Source organism: Brienomyrus brachyistius, unplaced genomic scaffold (genome assembly GCF_023856365.1).
Source record: "Brienomyrus brachyistius isolate T26 unplaced genomic scaffold, BBRACH_0.4 scaffold123, whole genome shotgun sequence".
Taxonomy (NCBI): domain Eukaryota; kingdom Metazoa; phylum Chordata; class Actinopteri; order Osteoglossiformes; family Mormyridae; genus Brienomyrus; species Brienomyrus brachyistius.
In genome coordinates, this window is record NW_026042398.1 from 64340 (window position 1) to 82678 (window position 18339).

Sequence of the window (18339 nt, forward strand, 5' to 3'; positions counted from 1 at the left end):
TCAGAAAGGAACAAACAAAATTAAAGAGTGAAGAAAGTAAGCAGAGGATATGTGAAGATCTATCAATTTGGTTTAATTGTCATATCCCAACCTCACCCACACTGTGCATTTTAGGAGATGCAAGTGAATTAGATATGGATGAAAATAAGGCACACATAATCCTTACTGCCTTAGGCATTGCAAAGAAAACTATCTTCATGAACTGGAAATCAAAAAATAATTTATATATTACTCAGTATAGAAATGTACTGTTAGACCACTTAAGTATGGAGAGAATATCTGCTCCCTTCCAAAATAAACAATTAGTCCATGTCGGGGCGTCCTGCCTGCACAGTATTGGGGGTGGCGTGTCTCGGGCCTGGGTAAGTCTGCCACATTTTTTGTCGTCGAGTGAGTGACTGCCTGAGTGTGGACTGCCCTTTGGGGTAGGGGGGGGGGTGGCTTTTGGCGCTGGCGGTGCCCTGGGGTGTGGTTGCCGGGGGGCTCAGGTCCGCTCCTTCCCGGACGGCTGTGGGGGGCTGGGGTGCCTACTGAGCCAGCTGGTTAGCTGGCTCTCTTTTGCCAGGGGGTGAACAATCTGCCCCCTGGCCTTATGAATCCCAGCCCCTCTCCCCCCTCATTCACAACATGCTATGCACACATGTAGGACCTCTTGGGGGGGGGGCGTATGCCGTGCATACTACGGTGGAGAGGGCCATTTACGTGGCCTTACCCACTGTGCTGCGCGGCCTTCTGCATCCCCCTGTTTTAATTGCACTTTAGTCATCACATACCAGTATACACACAGGGCCTTGGGGGACGGGGGCACTACTCAGAGGCTGGTGGTATCACTCGCCTCTGTGCTGTGTTCTCCCACACATCAGAGGGCAGTCTGGAGTGGATGGGCCTATGTCTTTGTGTCTCTGTGTGTGGGTGTCTGTGTATATTGTGGGGATGTGTGTATGGTCTATGTGTATGGCTGAGAGGTGTGTTTGCAGGGTGTCTGTGTGGATGGCGGGGACCTGGGTCCATGGCTTGCTCCGTCATGGGTGCAGTTGGTCTCCTGTGATTGGTTGCTGACCTCTTTTCTTGGGGTGCTGGCCCGGGGGGGGCTCAGGCCTCTCCGGCGTGGGTGGGGTTCTCTACTAGGGGTTGGTCGCATCTAGCCGCCTGGGGTCCTAGGGGCCCTGGCCTTGGCTCGTGCGGGAGCGGCCGCGCCTTTGTGGGGTCGGCTACCTGTTGCCTCAGGTTCTCTGGGGCTCATGCCCTTTTGGCGGCGGGGGCTATGTCTGGGACCTCCCCCCTCCCCCGGCTGGAGTGGAGGCGCGGCTGTTATTGGGACGTGGGGCCCTGGCTCTTCCATGCTCTTTGGGAGCAGCGGACGTCCTAGTCCTTCCGGGCCTGTCTCCGTCGACCTATGGCTCTTGTGGGGTGTGGTTGCGGCCTCCCACCCTTGCTATTTAGTACATTCCATGTTGAAAACACACGCACACAACACATACACACAGCACACGCATACAGCACACGCACACAACACACACACACAGCACACGCATACAGCACACACACACAGCACACGCACACAGCACACGCACACCAGCCTGCATCTCGCCTAAACAATTCAGCACACATGTACATAGACTTGCACGCACCTATCCAAGCATACACTAAGATTTTATATACTTGTATAGTTGTATTACTTTCTTCACTCTCATACCTGCAAGCTTTGAGGTGAAATATTCCGCATATTAGCTACAGATAGCATAGCAGCTGAGTCACACTCAGCGATTTTTATAAAATAAGAGAGACACAGATACAAGTCAAATCACATTAACAGGTATTAGCCACTGCAGTCACGGTTGTTACTTCCATAGCACTGCATGTGTAGGCAGCAGACTGTATGTGATGCTTCCATTAGGCCAGACTAAGGCTGCATTCAGGCCCATGTCAGGATTGTGAAAATCTGTACGTCCAATAATAAAATGTTTAGCTAACATAAATGAATGTTATCTAACAACTGACAGTTTAATTTACATAAGTCCTAGCCTTATGTCTCAATTTTTTTATTTCAAAAGTTGTTAAGGCAAGGCAGTAAAGGGAAATTTATCACAACATATCCAAAAAATATGAGTGAAATTTTGTAATTTTCAGGGTAAGTTTCCCCAAGTCAGTGTTAAGTGCAGCAAGGCAGGGCATGTCTCCCAGGGTACCTGGGTGGATGTCCACACCAGTGAAAGTACCTTAAACCCCAGATAACCTTCCCAAGACCCACAAGTGCCTACCTCCATGGGCCACCAGTCCTTTCCATGACTTGGACCTATAGGGAAGGTACATCTAACATGAGGTAACTGTTCCAAAAAGCACCAGTACTTCCAACCCTAACCCTAACCCTAATTTGCGGCCTTATAGTGAAACAAAAAAAATCTTCATTTGTCAGCTGCAATTCACCAGTGCATCCCAGAAATTTAACCTGCAAACTCTGAGGTAAAATATTCCACATGTTAGCTGCTGTACTCCCTGCAGCTGAGTCACACAAGCATTTTCATGAAATTAGAAAGGCAAAGACACAACTCAAAGCATGTTAAAAGGTGTTAGCCACTGTATTCACAGATATTACTTCTTCAGCACTGCATGTGCAGGCAGCGGAGTGTATGTGATGTATTAGGCCAGACTAAGGCTGCAATCAGGCTTGTTCAGAAGGCCTCTGCACTGACTAGGCCCAGGCTGAGAGCTGTGGGATCCTGCACTGTCACAAGGCAGCTCATCTCCACAGGGAAGCCCTGTTTACTCAGCAGCAGAACAAACAAGCCGTCCATCACAGGCCTGACATTAATAATTGATTAGCGTTAATGGCAGCACAGGGGAGAGGTGTGGAGGCAGGACCAGCTCAGGCTCCCACATGATGGACGTCCTTCCCCAGAGCAGGGAGCACGTTCAGCCTCTATAATCATCACACACTCGACAGCTCAGCAGGGAAATTCTGTTGTTCCATTAACTAGAGACTGAAGTTTGTGCCTAAGCCTGAAATCTCATAAAATTTAGTCAACCTGTAGTACCATAACCCTAACTTATGTTTATTGATTATTGCAGTTAACTTCCCCAATCATCTATGACGTTGGATTAGTGGTTATGGATAAGTAACTGTGGGAGATAAGGGTTAGGGTTTAGGGTTAGGGTTAGGGATGATACTGGGAAAACTAATGGCCAAACTACCACACTAAGCAGAGGTGCAGATAGAGAGCAGGAACCTACACACAACACTAACAACTACAATGTTCTTTCATAGTTCGTTCTTGATTAGTACATATATTTAAATTTCTTTCCTTCATGTAGATATTACCATCTTTTTTTCTGTAAATTAGTGTTCTGTTTACTTGACTCAGAGATTTCCGCACAAGAATTTGAATGTGCCTGGAATATTGGTTTCATGCACAAATTTTAAAATCTCGTATCTCAATTACCAATGAGGAAATAGGGCAAGAGAAGGCACACAAATACACATATTTTAAAAATAAAGTCATCCTGAAAATACTTAATATGCAAGCAAAACAAATTTAGAATATCTAGCTGTAATTTCATTCATCTGTAAAATTATGTTGGCCTCTTATTGAGCACTTTTGAAAAAACTGGCCTGCGGTTGACACCAGTTGCCGAACCCTGATCTGGAGGGTGGTTCACGTCGTCAGAATATTAAAATTGGTGGTCTACCAGAGAAAATGACAAATGGTCACCATACCCAGTTAGTGTTGGAATTTCAGTTCAGGTGTGACACTTTTCCATATGGGGTCAAGACTGATTACATGCATTTCCAAGAAATGGGGCACCTCACCTGCCCGGGCAATTTTAGGCTGGTCTGGCCTCATAATGCAACATAGTAATGGGATGCAGGTAACAGTTCAACATGGGATGGTGGTCGCTAGAAAAATTATTTTAAGCTAATGGAAAAAAAGACAAGGCCCCTCTTTACAACGTGATCAACAGACCCAATGCTGACTCTCCATATGTAGATAATCAGATACTGTTTGTCATGCAATAGCTAAATTTTACAAAGTTTATAATTTTTTTTTACACCACTTGTCAAGTGTTAATGAGCCAATATTCAATTTCTTTTACGAACAGGTCACTGGCTGTTCCTCTGGCATTCCTTAAATGCTACTCTTTTGCTTTGTATTATTACTCTGGCATACGGATAGTGATTGACACCTGGAATTTTCATAATACATGTATTAAGGGGCTTTCTGGCTGTTTTTACATGTGTTTGTTGCTGCTGAAGAACGTCATGTAGATGTTTCATCATTAGATGGCGCTGATTTTACGTTACACCCATCTCCACAGAGCCCATTTTTGTTTTTTACATTTCAGTGACATCACTGTTGTGCGTCTTTTCCCAAGTTACACCTGAGCCTGAGAAGTTAGGATCCCGTATCATTAAAGTCAGACTATAAAGGGTTGGCCATGATACCTTTTTCTTGCGGGTTTTGTTCACTGAGGACCCCTCAAAGCACTTAAGAGGTAATGTAATGATCATGGATCAGGAGAGAGAGTTTTGTTCTAACTAATTTTCTGAACTAAAAACAGGCACATCCTAATCGTTTTAGGGTTTTACAATGTCCACTGATTCATAGAGTCAGCTTTATTATATATAAAGTATAAGATTTAGATCGTTTGATAACTTCTGGGCTGCCTGTCAAAAATATACAAGGCCAAAAGAACAAAAGGATGACTCTGATACTCTGATAGGGAAAAGCACAGGAAAGTGCTGAATTTCTTGGAATCAGGACTAATGAGACATGGAGGTTTGGGCGGTTGTGTGAATTATAGTTCAACATGACAGATACAAAGACAGATACTCATAGGGATTTGGCTCATAAGGGAGATACTGAGGATCACGTCAGGCAGCCCATGGAGCATGAAGGTACATCGTGCCCATTGTCAGAATGCTCTCCTGTTCCTCAGGATGCCTGGCTGATGTTATTGTAGTTAATATTGATTTTCCCAGGCTTATGGGCATCAGTTCTGTACCTATGCATTGATTTAATTTTTATGATGCATTTGTCAAATAACCTGGAAAAGGTCCCATTACTCAACCTGTTCGATACACTTCAGGGGGTCTTTTGAGCCTTACAGTCCTGTGGTGACACAGTGTTTATGGAAAATAAAAATACAAATAAAAATACAATTTTATCCTTTTCTTTGTTCTTAGGATACTTGAGATGTTAGACAATATGACAGCGGCTGCCAACAGCAACAAATCATCAGACACCAGCTTCCTCAGGCCATACGCTGCCAATGTGATCATTACAGAGGTGCTGGTGGGCATCTTCTTATACATCAATGGCCTCATGATCTTCACCTTCTTCATGAAGGAGGCCTTTCGCACTGATACCCGCTATATCCTTTTTGCCCACATGCTCTTTGTGGATTCATCACTGCTGATGGGGTCCAGCCTGGCTGTCCTGCTGCATTACTACAGTGTGGTGATCCCCTATGAGGCCTGCATAGTGCTCAACCTGGTTTTGGTCTGGCTAGAATTCTGCACACCTCTGACCTTGGTGGCCATGTGCCTGGAACGCTTTGTGGCTGTGTGTAAGCCCCTGAGGCACGCTGCCATCTCCACGCCGAGGATTAGAGTGGTGGGCCTGCTCCTCATTTGGGGGCTGGGCTGTGTACCTGCCCTCGTCATCCTCCTTTCCTTCGCAGCCCTGGTCTCAGCTGAGCGGCTCACCATGAGAGTCTTGTGTACTGTGGATGCACTGTTTGTGATTGAGTGGCAGAGGTACCTCCAAATTGCTGTGTTTAAATTCTACTTCTTGCTCATGTCCATGGTGATCGCTTTCACATACATCAAGGTGGCTGCAGCGGCCCGGTCTGCCTCTGGTGAAAACAGGAAGTCAAGCGCCAAGGGCACGAGGACAGTGGCTCTCCATGCCATCCAGCTTCTCCTTTGCCTGATACAGCTACTTACGCCTTTCGTGGACATGGCTCTGCTAAAGATCAGTGTAGTGATCTACGTCTATATCCGTTTTGTCAATTTCATAATGTTTGTGATAGCACCGCGTTGCCTAAGCTCATTGATCTATGGTTTGAGGGACCAGAATTTCCTCCAGGCATTGAAACACTATGCTGTTTGTGGCCTGGATAAGAAGGTTCAGCCAGCTGCTTCTCATTCCTGGAAGGTGGAACTGAGGCATTAATGTGAAGGAGGTCCTGGGAGATACACTGAGTGGACTGGGAAAGACTAGATGTAACTAGAAGTTATTTAATGGTTACATATCTTACTGTGCATTATTATTATTATTATTATTATTACTCTGGCTTCCCCCCCCCACAGTGCTAAAACATGCTGAAGTTAATGGGACTTACAACATTACCCATAGGTGTGTGAGTGCCTGGTGTGTGTCTGTACACCCTGTGATGGGTTAGCGCCCCATCCTGGGTTGTTCCCTGCCTTGTGTCCTGCGATGGGTTGGACCCCCATCCTGGGTTGTTCCCTGCCTTGTGCCCTGTGATGGGTTGGACCCCATCCTGGGTTGTTCCCTGCCTTGTGCCCTGCGATGGCTTGGACCCCCATCCTGGGCTGTTCCCGGCCTCGTGCCCTGCGATGGGTTGGACCCCCATCCTGGGCTGTTCCCGGCCTCGTGCCCTGCGATGGGTTGGACCCCCATCCTGGGCTGTTCCCGGCCTCGTGCCCTGCGATGGGTTGGACCCCCATCCTGGGCTGTTCCCGGCCTCGTGCCCTGCGATGGGTTGGACCCCCATCCTGGGCTGTTCCCTGCCTCGTGCCCTGCGATGGGTTGGACCCCCATCCTGGGCTATTCCCGGCCTCGTGCCCTGCCATGGGTTGGACCCCCATCCTGGGCTGTTCCCTGCCTTGTGCCCTGCCATGGGTTGGACCCCCATCCTGGGCTGTTCCCGGCCTCATGCCCTGCCATGGGTTGGACCCCCATCCTGGGCTGTTCCCTGCCCTGCACCTGTAGCCTCTGGAATGGACTCTGGACCTTTCAGAAATTTATGTTTTTTTTATTATCATGGTCCCTTTATTATGCAGGTTATGTCCAGTCTTCATTTTGTACATCATGAATAAAATGTTATGCTTTCTAAAGGGTGTGAGTATGTGGATGTGATTTAACTTTAAATTTCCACTTATTTTGAGGTTTTCTCTAATGTTTATCATAATTCAATCAACTAAGATTCTATCAGCCCGTCCATCTTTTTACTGCTTTTTCAGTTCAGTCTCAGTTCGGGTTCGGATTTCCCGATGCTGTTAGATGGGCTTGAGGTTAGGGCTCAAGCTCAAATTCTTCCGCCCCAAACTCACTCATGTCTTTATGGGCCTTGCTTCCCTGGAAAAAGAACCCCACACCATTATCCCTCCTCAACCAAACTTTACAGTTGGCACAATGCAGTCAGGCAGGTAACATTCTCCTGGCATCCGCCAAACCCAGATTTGTCCATCAGACTGCCTGACAGAGAAGCGTAAGTCGTCATTCTGCAGAAGGGGTTTCCCCCGGGTACTCCAGTTTCCCCCCACAGTCCAAAAACATGCTTAGGCTAATTGGAGTTACTGAATTGCCCGTAGGCGTGCATGTGTGAGTGAATGGTGTGTGAGTGTGCCATGCGATGGGCTGCCCCCCCGTCCTGGGTTGTTCCCTGCCTCATGCCCATTGCTTTCGGGATAGGCTCCGGACCCCCGCGACCCAGTAGGATAAGCGGTTTGGAAGATGGATGGATGGATGGACTTATTGTGAAAGTGGCATCCTATGACAGTACCAGGCTTGAATTCAGTGAGATCGTCAGAACGACTCACGACTTGTTTGTAAACCTGACTGCATGGCTGGGTGTTTGATTTTCATACAACTGTGGCAATGGGTCTGAATGAAACACCTAAATTAAATTATTAAGACGTTTGTCCCAGTACTTGTGTCCATATAGTGTATTTTCCCAAAATAAAACTTAAAGCACATTAACAGGTATTAGCCACTCCAGCCACGGTTGTTACTTCCATAGCACTGCATGTGTAGGAAGCAGACTGTATGTGATGCTTCCATTAGGCCAGACTAAGGCTGCATTCAGGCCGTGAGCTGTGGGGTCCTGCACTGTCACAAGGGTGCTCATCTCCACAGGGAAGCTCTGTTTGCTCAGTACTGGAACAAACAAGCCATCAGCCAGAGGGCTGATGTTAATAATTGATGAGCACTAATGACAGAACATGGGAGATTGTGTAACAAGAGGACATGCGCAGATGCTCATTGGCCAGGCACCCATCCCTCTTTTACAAAATGGCATTGAAAGTTACCGGCCTTTTGGCCGATAGGAGAGACCTTTTTGCTTCATTTCATATTATATGGATCATTATGACTGCTTCAGAGAAAGGGCAGGCACTCTGCAAAATATGTACATAGGCCTGAAGCCCAGTGGTCAGGCCAGCAGTGTGGTTATGCAGTGACTAATGGATGGGGCTAATTCATGGCTGTTTATACATTGAATACCAAACAACCTTTGACATTGTATTGACCAATTTGGTTAAACAACACCAGTCAAGCAGTCAAAACAAATGATAGATCTCAAGAGGCTCAGTCATTAGCTGATGATATATATTTTTTTTCATGTGGCAAATGAGGAATTTTACGTAGCTGTTTCTTGAGGGGTTCTAATTCTCCCTTATCTCAGCTCTTAATCACCTCACTAAAATAATTCATCAGAAGGAAAAGTACGTCACCTGGACGTTCAGATGTAGAGCATGCAACAATTGAAATGTTATCACCAACTGGGCTGCAATTCATCCCTAATAGGCCACAGCTGTCCCACTTACTCCAGAATGTTGGCTGGGCCTGAATTCAGGGGCTCTGTCCAAATTCAGGTGTTGCGTCCTTGTAAGGTGCATTTACAGACCAGACGTGTCACAGAAGCACGACAAGGCTGTCCCATTTCGAAGGCCCCTTCAAATGCAGCCTTGAACTGTATCCTTCTTTTGTCAAATATCCATTTGATGGATTCTTGCATCCCAACATTTCCCAGGATTCATTGCACGAATCGTTGAAGAACGCACTCTACAAAATCTACATAGACTGCATCCTTTGAAGGATGTAGCACCTGAATTCGGACACAGCCACAGAGAGCTCAAACCTGGGAGCAGAGTGATACTGTGGCAGAGTTGTATAGGAACTCACATGTGGAATCACATGTCCATTAAAATAAGAATATAGATCCACCTTGATATACATGGAAAGGGATTAATCAGTCAGTGAGGTCATTAAAGAGCAGCAATCAGTATAGATTTGGAGAGTACTGTGGTAATAGAGAAATTTGGAGTATGTTGGATACTGATGTCCAAATGGTTTAACCTGCAGGAGTGAACATCTGTACAGTGTATGGGGTATTATAGTGGGTGTCTGAATTCAGGGGCTGCATCCTTCAAATGTTTGCACAATGAATCTTGGGATCTCGGCAAAGGAATACTGGATTTCTAGGCTGAATTTGAAGGAGCCTTCGAAACGGGACGCCGGGAGCCTTGTCACGCTGCTGTCACACATTCGGTCTTTGAATGCAGCATTAGAAGGATGCGCCCCCCAAATTCCGATACAGCCAATGTCTTCATGTTGGTGATATATGGACTGTATGACTTATATTCAACTATACTTCAACCAAATTCAACTTTTAAAATTGTAAGAAAACACTTAATACTGCATTTATCTGTTTTTAGACTAAATTCAGAAAAGTGTCAAAGATTAAGAAGATGGAAATAAATTGGTCTTCAAATTCACACCTGTGGACCTATATCACTCTCTACTTAGGAGAACACCAGGATTTCCCTGCTGAACTGCTGAGTGCGTGATAATTGGACAAACTGCTCCAGGGACGGATGTCCATCATGTGGGTGCCTTCAAATAGCCCTCCTGTGCTCTCATTAATAGTCATCAATTATTAACGACAAACCTTTGTGATAGGGTTGAGCAAACAAGTCTTCGCTGGGGAGACGAGATGCCTTGCGACGGTGCTAAAGCCCATATTTCTCAGACTAGACTACAACAGGCCTGACTGTAGCCTTAACGAGGCTTAATGAAAAAATCTCTATTGTCTGCATATGCAGTGCTAAAGTCTTCAAGCCAGTTCAAACTATGTACAGACATGTTAACACCTACTAGCTTGCAATGTTTCATTGAGGATACCCAAGTATCTGCCCATTTCCCGTAGCTATTTAAAGCTACTGGGTGTCCCTTTTTTAACCTGGCAAGGGCGAGATGGGCAGCTGCCCAGAGTGACACCTTCTGAGGGGCACCGATTTAGCCATCCTCTGTCATCACCCCCACCCCACCCAGGCTGACAATCATTACTAACACCCTAGATGATAATCTTTTCTTTTGCCAACACCACCCCCCTTCCCTTGGACAGATAACATCTTTTATCAGTCACCAACCACCCCATGTCAGTTGGCATGTATGTGTTTGAGTCAAAGTGAGGTTGGGTAGTGAATTTTCCCGGGGGGCAGGAGTGCCTTGCCTAGGGTGAAATGCTTCTGCCTGTGAGTATCTGGCCCTCAAAAAGTCTCTGCATGACCCTGTTCTAGAACTTTTTTTCTGATTGAGATATATAGACAAAATACGAAAATGAAATTAAGACTAGGCAAACGTATTTGAAAAAAATGCATGTAATGAGTGTAATGAGTACTTCCTCTACCAATCCGCATTTGTCATTGACCGTGAAGCTCATCTCTCTATGTTACGTGGCATTAGCACCATCTTGTGGCCGAATTGGGACATGCCTTCTATAAGGCAACGGCTAAGCTTCCTAACATTGAAAACAAGAAAAATTTCCATGGATCCATTTTCCGTAACTGCTTATCCTACTCAGGGTCACAGGGACAACAAAAACTTATTAATCATCATTCAATGGGCTATTTAATATAAGAAGATTTGGCCTAATTTTTCAACAACAGTAAACTTTGCAAATAGACCATCTTTGTTCCCCTTTTGTTGAAGAACTTGACCTTTTCCCACCACGTCAGCGGCAGTGAGTGAGATTTCCCTGAGATAAAACTGAACTTTGATCAGACGTCTTGATGGAAGGGAGTGTTGTTCTTGTTGTGGCTTTTCCTGACCTCTACCCTCCTTCAGCCTAAGACGAAGGATGACATCATATTATCTTTCTATTTTATCCTACATTATTCAGGCATCACTAGAACATTACAGAAACCACTACGAGCTTCAGAGGAAAGTCAAAAGCATGCTTGGATAATTCATCTATTATGCCATCGACTTATTTTTGCTGTACAGACATTGCATTCAATACATTGGGTTTGAATTGTGATATATGGAAATATTAATGAGGTTCTTTTTATAGTAATTTGTAATGGCTCCATTTCTGATCTGGATTCTGCAGTTACCCTGTTGAATTGAAGCTATTGGTAAATTATTATTATTATTATTAATAACACCACCAACAACAATAATAATAATATTTGCACGATTTATACACTAACATGACTGTTGTCTCTATTTCCGATCTGATATTTAGATCTATATATAGTATCTTTAAATACAGTATTATGTATATAACTGTAATAAATTTTTGTAATTTTATGACTATTTTTATATGTTGTGTGTAAAGTGGGTACCTATATATGCGCCAGAACAAATTCTTCGGACTTGTAACTGCCCTTGACGAAATAGTGACTCTGGATTTTTACTTCTCGCTTACGTAAAGCCTGGGAAGTGTTTTGAGTCTGGTGGCAGGGGCCAGGCCCGCGTGATCAATAACGGGGTCGGCGAAGTTCAGCTCAGTGCATAAATACACGCTTGGAATTCAGTGCCCACGGTTGCAAACACCCCGATAAAATACGTCTATAATATGCTGCATTAAAAAATAACGTTCAACCTAAAGTAATATAAATCCTCCTGTTTTTTTTTTTTCGTTGAACTTCTTAGGAAAAGCTGTTTATCGTTATTGGACAATCTTCTGCAAGTTACACTGGTATGAATATCATTACAAATTTTTCATAAAACATTTATAATAAGTATTAAATATATCGGAAAGGCTTGATTTCAATAGCGGCAACATAATACAGCCGACAGCAAGTCCTGATCCGAAGGATCGTCCCAGTAAGGATCATTATAAGTAAATTCGCTCAGGCCGCGATCTTTACAGAGGAGCGAGCGGTGACCAAGCCTGGGCAGCATCATGCCGCTGCTGGGGTGCCTTGGGACCCGGAGCCTTTCACAAGGCAGCGCCTATTTCCTGCTGCTGCCCTCCAACATGGCGGCGTACAGGCGCGGCTTGGCGGTGATGAGCTTTCTCAGGTTACACATGCATTTTATACTGACATTTCCTTTGCTATCTATGGACTTTCCACTCTGTGTCTTGCCTTTTGCGATCGCTGTTTAGTACAGTGGTAAATGAGTTTATAGAGTTTTTCAGTCTGGTATAAGATGTAAGGAATAATTGACGACGGGCCGTTGAATTATTAGAAAATAATGCACACCCGAGGTGGTAATGCGGCCACGACGCGAAGCGGAGTCGTCCGGTTTTTCTACTTAAATCGCTATTGTGAGTAGGATTATTTCTTCCGCATCTCATCTAACGACTCTTTTGCTAGTTCCAAAACGTCATTTTAAAGCTGGCAATGGAGGCTTGAGCCGTTGACAGAGAAAGAGAAACAGAGAGAGAGAGAGCTTGTATGAATTAGGCTACCTCTGTGTGTCCCTCAACAGTGTTCTGAAGCACCGACTCTAAACTGTAAGTCTGCTTTAAGATGCAGCGATGTTATTACCTCGCTAGTGAGAAATGTCATGTGTAGCCTTTAAGTTGGTACACTAGGCTAACTAATACTGCTGCAGCCCAGTTGTTGAAAGTTTCATATTCACCGTAAATATTAAAATTTACTTTCGGAAAATCGTCTATCATGTTGTTGTTTTTGTTAGTTCTGTGTGCTGTATAGGTACTGTATGCTAATTTCCGTTATTACAGTTAACTATGCGAAGTGATATGGAACTGTAATGCGGTCAAGAGAGCTACCTGGAACTACGTTCGCCGTGCGTTTATCTGAAAATAATTGCACACCTCAGAACGTTCGTCAGCCAATCAGATTCAAGCATTCAACGGTCCCGTAGTATAAGCATGAAATAAACCACGAGTGCGTGAGGTTCATGTAGTTTCACTATGGCCTAATGGTAAATGCATGGAATGAAGTGAAGCTGACAGAACAAGGGCATTACGTAGTTTAAAGACGGTGCAGTGTGGCATGCAAGAAGAAAAAGTTAAATACTACAGTTATAATACGAAATGTAAGAAATAGAGGCAGACTGCGCCGCTGGCGTCTGTCCGCCGTACGGCGCGGTCTGCAGTGAAGCTGTCCCTGTCCCCCCAGATGCAGCATCGGGGCAGTGGTTGGCGGCAGCTCGTCGCCCCGGCGCCTTGCGAAGCTACCCGCGGCGGTGCGTCGGACCTGCGTCTCCCTTTGCGCGGCTGGTGGGCTCTGCGCTCTACCTTTCTCACAGGTAGGACTAGGATACCTGACGTTTTGTTTACAAGACCTTTCCATTACCAGCTGGGTTTTGGTCTGCCTTACCCACCAGCAGGATGGCCAGCTCTCACGCATCTGGCGTGACACTCATGCAAGAAATTTAACGGCTATATTAAATTTATATTATTTCATTATAAACCTAAAATTAGCTACATCAAAAGCATTGGGGTAGTTTGCAAACCCTACCGATTATTTACAAGGTACTAAAACTGTTACATACATGTAAATACGTGTGCATGTGTGCGCAAATTAGTCTGGAATTGAAAATCTCATTCCAACCAGCTGAGCAAAGTTGGCAACCCCCACCAGAACTCATCTTGCACTGGAACTAGTCGGGTACCACAAGTCACAGGTGGTTTTTTCCGGGGGTGAAACTACACCCCCTACTGGTCAGATAAAAATGCTATTTGAACATAGTACGTTCAATAGAATTAAATTATACTGTATTGTGAAGTTGTGTTGCAAAATATGGATTGTGTTAAGTCATATCAATGTGTGATGATAATTTAATACAAGTGTTTGCTTTATATATTTTTTTGTCTTTAATATGGAGGAATAACATCTTGGACTCTCACCTTGCACCCCTGGCGGGAAAAGCCTAGAGTCACCTTTGGCTGTAGCTCAGTGCAGTAATGGGTGTTGCTGTGCAGTCAGCACCTACTTCCATGTATTCCTCTGTATAAGTTGGTAAACTGTTTTGGACCAGCTCTGGCCTACTTAGGACCTATGACAGCTGTCTGATTTCAGTGCTGCTGGCTCTTAAGTTCAGTCTCTGTGACTCTACTGCTGTGAGATGATATCAAGGTGCAGAACTTATCTGTTGGTTCATCTGATGGATTTGTAATTGCTGTCCCCATCACAAGGAGATATTTTCTGTATAAGCCATCTTTTGGTGTCTTGTGTCATTGCGGTTGGTTGTATTGGTTTCCCATCGCCCACCCCCCCAGAAAGAGACAGCAGTACTCTCCCACGAGGCCCTGATCCGTCGAGCCTCATCACTGATGACGGACGGTGCCAACACCTACCTGTCCCAGACCACCTTGGCCCTAGTGGAGTCTCTTACAAACTATGTTAAGGTGAGACCCCCACAGCCTTATGGTGACCCTGTAGCTCTACAAGTAGGGCATTGTGCTCGTTATGCAAAATTCGAGGGTTCAAATCCCAGGGAGCGCACAGAGACAAATGTAGCCTTCCCTCTTCTGTAAGTTGCTATGGATAAAAGTGTCAGATAACTTTTTTCTCTCTTCATTTTGAAAACTTTATTAAAGCAAACTATTTGAAGTGTAATAACTTATTGCACAATGTCAAGTGTTTGCATTGCACACAATTAACAAAATCTATCTTCCATATCCAGTGATTCAGTATAGGATCTTGGTAAACCTAGAGCCTATGTGTAGGACACAAAACAGGGGGCACGGGGGGCACTTTGGATTCGATGCTGGGCCATTACAGCGCACACACGCTTACAACATGAGCAAATAAGTCACGTCGATTCACTGAACTGCATGTTTTTGGAGGGAACCTGGGAAATGGAGGGGGCACAGAATCCACCCGCAGAGTCAAAGGTGGGAATCAAACCTTTCATTCCTGGAGGTCAGAGGCTAATCACTGAGCCACAGTCATTTATTACTTAGATTATTTGGTAGTTAAAAGTTTAACCAACATGCCATTTTAATATCAAAGTTAAGTCCTGCGTTCTTTAGTGCAGTGAGAGACGTTTCCTTGCCATTAATATTTACAAACTCACATACACACAGACATAAGCCAAATGCTCTGATTAGATGTTTTGTTCCCCTGTTGTTTTGACCCATTCAGCAGAAATGTCCGGTTCAGTGCTGGTACTACTTACCACTCTGACTGGCCTTATCTGATAAGGCCAGGGTAGATAACCTGTGGGTTCTGGTTGGGGAGGGACAGTGGAGGAGTTAAGCGAGGTCTCTGTTGACCATTGAGTCTGGCCTTGTATCTCGCCCTTGGGTCCACCCCCCAATCAGGCGATGCACACGCTTTTGGCTCTGCAGCAGCGATATGTGACCTCTGTCAGCAAGCTGAACCCCACAGAGGAGGACACCGTTTGGCAAGTGATCATTCGCCAGCGCCAGGAGGTGGGCCGTCATCCAGTCATCAGGGTGGCATAAGAGGTCAAGAGGTCAAGGGTCTCTGTTTGAGTTTATGTGTTGGGATTTCGACTTATTGTCTGTTGTAGTTGTATATGTCAGTAGTTCTCAAACTTTCTGTCTGGCAACTGCAACTACCCTAAAAAAAACAAACAAATCTTGCTACCCTTTCGATATGGGGGGAGCCCCCATGATGAATTCCCCCGAGGTATGGATTATAAAATTTGCTTGGGTGGGGTGCCGAAAAAAAATTGTATATATATTCAGGAAATATATGATCTTGCGACCCCACATAATTTGTTGGTCGCAACCCACAGTTTGAGAGTCACTGGTATATGTTGCATGTTTTGTCAAAATTGATATCCACCTTTCTGATAACACTACTCAGACTTATTGAAAAGCAATACACAAGATAAAATAAATGATAGATATGAGTAAGTGGTTGTAGTGGGCTACAGACTGCACGAGTTTGACATGAATAGGTAATTGCAGGGTGGTGGCGATCGAGGCCCGACAGCTGTTAAACAGTCATGACTAGTGAGCTGTATGAGCTCGATTTGAGAAGAACGAATCACCTCTGTTCTTTTCTCTAGGTGACAGACAGACGGGAGGAGTGCAGGCGGTTCGAGATGAATTGGATGAATGCGATCAATCTGTCTGAGCTGGCAGCTGAGGCAGCGTTCAATGCAGGTATGTGCTTGCCCACCCCCCCCCCCCCCCACGCTGCCGTGTTCTGGTTACTTAGATAAACCTGTCCTTCCTGTAACTGACACTTTGGCACCACCCTGGATTCGTAGGAATGGGAGAGGGAGGGGGCGACAGGAACCACACTGGGAAGGATGTTGGGACTACTTTTCGGGTGTGTTTGTGTGGCACTCTGCTGGATTACCTCGGTACCATGATGTCTCAGCCGACCCACGATGCAATGGGAGTGGGCACACAGACAAATGTACAGCCGGCTTTACACAGGAACTGCTCGTCTTTCATGACTAGAGGCATTATGATAAACAAAGACAATGCAGACGGACCATCTTGTTTGCCTCCTACGAGATCAGATGCTCAGATCTGGATTTGAGTCCAAGTAGCTTGACATCATGTTTCTATAGAGTTTCCTGCTGATTTCTGTTAGTCTTTCAGAAATGTCTCCTGTTTAAATCTCAGCTGTTTTTTTTCCTTTTTTGAAATCTGTCACCATCCCGTTTATTATTATGGATTCTGAATTCTTAGATAAAATCATAAATCCTTTTTATTTGCCAGTTGCAGTATGAGTATGAGTACAGGTACACTGGAATTCGGCGAGAGCTGAACGCAGAGCCTGTGAAGAAGTATCTGGCTCTCTTTCTTGTGTAAGCCTGAAAGATCTGTGCTATCCAACAGTCTGTGGGTATGTCCATCCAGGGGCAGACCAGGCCTCGGTCACAGCGCGGACGAACCTGCAGGTGGCGCAGGAGCACGTGGAGCAGGTGCGGCAGCTGTCGCTGGAGGCTGAGCAGAAGCTGGTGGACACCAAGGCAGAGAACATGGAAAGGATGTCTGCTGGCAGGAATGAGGAAGAAGAGGATATTCCTGATGCATACCTCCGGGAAGATTAGGCACGTACACTTGTAGTAAAATGCACCATAACACCTCAAAGTACAATAATAGACTCCCTATGCTACCAAGCAATCTTATCCAGGGGTTGGGGTCCTCAACTGACCTTTGACCTATAGGTGTCCTCCAAGTTGCCTGTTGCTGTAAAAATTTGAAATGTGAAGACCAGGGGGAATTGGAGGATGTCAGCAGTCCTGCTTTTATCACTAATGCTCTTCCATGTACTTTGGTTGCACATTTGATATATATAATGTGTGTGTCTGTGCGTGCGTGCGTGTGTGTATGTGGACGTGTGTGTGTAATTTTAAGCTCCAACTTCACTGTGTAATCCAGAACCTGCACCTCCCCCACTGCCACTCTTCAGACCCAGAATAAGATGCACCATTAACTGGTGTAACAGGAGGAGCAGCCATTTTTCGTGGTGGAGTTGTGAGGCATTATGGGAGCAGATTGGTTACTATGGATACTATGGAATAACAGCCTCATTTTACAGCCCCATACAAAATGTAAGCTGGAGTTTTAGCACTTAGCTTACCCAAATTTACATGCTTATATGCTTTTTTGCTGTAATTTAGGTGATTTCTGATGTTTCTGACGACAGGGAAGAAATGTAAGTGCAACGTTAACGTCGTTAATTCAGTGTGTGACATTTTTCACGCCAAAATGTTGACTTTTTTTGTTGCTTAAGCCCCAGTTTGTTCTGGGTTCTAAATTATATTTTTCCATAATGTTGATATAAAAAGTATTTAAACATGAAATTAGTAGATAAAGAAGCAAGTAATGCAAAGACTTTAGAGAGGGGAATCAAGGGATTTATGAGATAATCTGTTTAATTTAATGGGACATTAAGATTTTTCCTGCTTGTTGGATGAATATAAATTCATTCCACTCTGCTTGGTTGTGGGTGCAGTGTTCAAGTTTCGATTTTTTTTGTCCCATTTTCTGAAATGGTGAAATTCTCATGGTACAGTTGCAGGGTTAGGGCATGGAGGGTTAGGGTTAGGTTAGGGTTGGGTTAGGGTTAGAGCATGGAGGACAGGAGCAACAGCAGTGCAATGCAAGACCAGTGAGTGCAGGAAAACGGTGCGATGTAATGAGTAAACAATAAGTAATAAAGTTTTACACGTGAAGGTA

General features: G+C 44.9%; 2 protein-coding genes across 3 annotated transcripts; both read left to right on the forward strand.

Annotated features, from left to right (window-relative positions):
• The first annotated feature begins 4459 nt into the window (after positions 1 to 4459).
• LOC125727872 (odorant receptor 131-2-like) lies at positions 4460 to 7112 on the forward strand. Its single transcript, XM_049004855.1, has 2 exons — positions 4460 to 4491; positions 5183 to 7112. The coding sequence occupies exon 2, from the start codon at positions 5193 to 5195 to the stop codon at positions 6171 to 6173; it is 981 nt and encodes a 326-aa protein (XP_048860812.1). The 5' UTR covers positions 4460 to 4491; positions 5183 to 5192; the 3' UTR covers positions 6174 to 7112.
• A 4679-nt stretch (positions 7113 to 11791) lies between these two features.
• Positions 11792 to 18339, forward strand: LOC125727873 (diablo IAP-binding mitochondrial protein-like). 2 transcript variants are annotated; one of them, XM_049004856.1, is made up of 7 exons: positions 11792 to 11949; positions 12124 to 12275; positions 13343 to 13472; positions 14446 to 14574; positions 15493 to 15603; positions 16209 to 16305; positions 17014 to 18339. In XM_049004856.1, the coding sequence occupies exons 2-7, from the start codon at positions 12157 to 12159 to the stop codon at positions 17205 to 17207; spliced, it is 780 nt and encodes a 259-aa protein (XP_048860813.1). In that variant the 5' UTR covers positions 11792 to 11949; positions 12124 to 12156; the 3' UTR covers positions 17208 to 18339. The 2 variants fall into 2 exon arrangements, with proteins under 2 accessions (XP_048860813.1, XP_048860814.1); XM_049004857.1 differs by lacking the exons at positions 11792 to 11949; positions 15493 to 15603 and having other exon boundaries at positions 11956 to 12275.